General features: G+C 35.5%; 1 protein-coding gene across 1 annotated transcript; it reads left to right on the top strand.

Annotated features, from left to right (window-relative positions):
* Positions 1 to 1,130: 1,130 nt before the first annotated feature.
* On the top strand, positions 1,131 to 1,780 carry LOC110936286 (histone H2B). The gene has a single exon (XM_022178634.2). It carries the CDS (start codon positions 1,195 to 1,197, stop codon positions 1,609 to 1,611), a length of 417 nt encoding a protein of 138 aa, XP_022034326.1. The 5' UTR covers positions 1,131 to 1,194; the 3' UTR covers positions 1,612 to 1,780.
* Positions 1,781 to 2,507: the final 727 nt, after the last annotated feature.

Below are 2,507 nucleotides of genomic sequence, written 5' to 3'. Positions count from 1 at the left end.
CAACGCTGGTATTTATTTTTATTGTTTTTTCTTTCGATAAACGGAAACCGATTCGCTACCGGTACCTGTGTTCATTTTATTGTTGCTAATCTCGATAAGTGTTTATTTATGCAACTCAGTTTGTGACGATGCCAGTACTTTGACGATCCGAACCAATCAATGTTGTTCGAAAAATATCGGTGTCAGAACATGTGTTTGTTTTTATCGTTTTCGGTTGATTTGTATACCGAGCGCATGTATCGTACCAATAGTGTAACAAACTAAACCGATACTAATCCAAAGCACACGGTAACGTACCGCAACAACGCGCGTTGAAATAACCTAGTTCACTATTAAGTATTAACCTTCAAATTTTTCTCATGAGGCACATTCACTAGTAACTCTCAAACTTTTGACAATATTCACTACTAACCCTTAAACTTTTCACATAAAAGACAATTAACCCTCGTATTTAAGTAAGTTACACATACACTTATAACTTTTGATAATTGACAAATTTGACCATCCAACATTTTCTACTTAATAACTTGACACATCCTTTTAGTTAAATTACTTTTACGACCCTCATCTTTAAGTAAGTTACACATCCATTTTTAACTTTAGTAATTGACAACTTTAACGTTTCATCCTTTTCTGCTTAATAACTTGACATATCCTTTTATTTAAATTACTTATACAACTTTATACCGCAATGTATGATACATTATTATATTTTTTCAATTTATCCCTAACCACGTTAATATTTAAATTACTTTTACAATTTTATTTCATACTTTTACGACTTTAGATCCAAAACATACTCTTCACGTCATTATTAAACTTCAAATAAGTTCATTTTCACAAAATTAAAAAATTGAGTGGTTTTGTGATAAAAAAAAAGCGAGTAATTTTACTGGAAGTAGTTAGCATTTTATGATTTTTTTTCTTTAAGATCAATTCAGATTTTTTGGGTTTACCTTTGACCGCCAAAATACTAGAATTAAGAAAATTAAAAAAATACAAAACCAACCGTCCAGATTGTTCCAAAAATTACGAACGGTCACAGATCATAATCCGCGTCATTTATATCCAACCAATCACATCAATCCTCTGCAGCCTATTTATATACATTCACTTGTTACAACACCACCCATCCCTTCTTTACATTCTCACACACAATTTCAAATCCCCCCTCTTTCACCTTCACTAATAGCAATGGCGCCAAAGGCCGCAGCTGGAAAGAAGCCAGTGGCAGAGAAAGCACCTGCAGAGAAGAAGCCCAAGGCTGAGAAAAAGCTACCAAAGGAGTCGTCCGCATCAGCAACCGACAAAAAGAAGAAGAAACACAAGAAGTCGGTAGAGACGTACAAGATCTACATCTTCAAGGTTTTGAAGCAGGTTCATCCGGATATCGGGATCTCGAGCAAGGCCATGGGGATCATGAACTCCTTCATCAATGATATTTTCGAGAAGCTTGCTCAGGAAGCGTCGAAACTTGCAAGGTACAACAAGAAGAATACGCTGTCGTCGAGGGAGATTCAGACTGCTGTGAGACTTGTACTCCCTGGTGAATTGGCCAAACATGCTGTTTCTGAGGGTACTAAGGCTGTTACCAAGTTTACTAGCGCCTAGACTACAGGGGGTTTGGTTTGTTGGGGTTAGGTTTTGTTTGGATTGGTTTATGAAACTTGATTTTGGTAATTTGATGTAAAGCTAGTTTGTTTTGTTGAAAGGGTTATGCAGTTATCAAGAGAATTGTTTGTTTTGAGTGGTTATTACATGCGTTGATCTTTGATTTAAATGTTATTCTGCACATGGTTATTTATGGCTGATGTTTCTTGTTTATATATTTACTATTGTATATGCTTATAAAGGCTTACAAAGATGAGGTTATGGATGTGGTGATGCTCTTAAAACTAGTGGTGAAGCTTGAGATTTTCGATTGTGGGGTTGAAAATGTATGTACCAAAAAGTTCCTATAAAATGGGGGGTTGAAAACGTATATACTAAAATTTCTATACGAGGGGTTGGCTGCCCCCACTATGCTACGCCCATGCTTAAAACCAACAATCCTATGATTGTAGATGAATTTAGGCAGGGTTGGCTCAAGGCTGAGTGATTTAAAGCAAGGAATCAAAAGCAATTTTTTATACAAAGGGCCCAATTTAATTATCCGCTTTAGGCCTAAATTTTTTTGAATCAGCACTGAATTTAGGCCTATACCGTGTTGTGATGTGTTGTTAAATGTAATAGCACGATCATTTGCAAGGAATAAGGGAACATCATTTGTGAAGTTTAAGACAAATTAGGGACAATATTCTGCTTATACAGGAGGAGCATAAACTAGATATCCCAAAAGGGTATGTGTCTCATCGCTAACTTGGATAATGTCTTTTACATCAACATATGTGTATTCTATTACTACTATATATGGATGGATAGTTAAATGGCTACTTTATGGAAGTCTTGAATTGAATGAAGGCCAAGAACATTTAAATACCATAGGATGTGTGATCGGATGAAGATAT

The sequence above is a fragment of the Helianthus annuus genome, chromosome 8 (assembly GCF_002127325.2).
Source record: "Helianthus annuus cultivar XRQ/B chromosome 8, HanXRQr2.0-SUNRISE, whole genome shotgun sequence".
Lineage (NCBI taxonomy): Eukaryota > Viridiplantae > Streptophyta > Magnoliopsida > Asterales > Asteraceae > Helianthus > Helianthus annuus.
The sequence above is the reverse complement of the archived record's forward strand: the minus strand, read 5'-3'. Positions and strand labels throughout refer to the sequence as shown.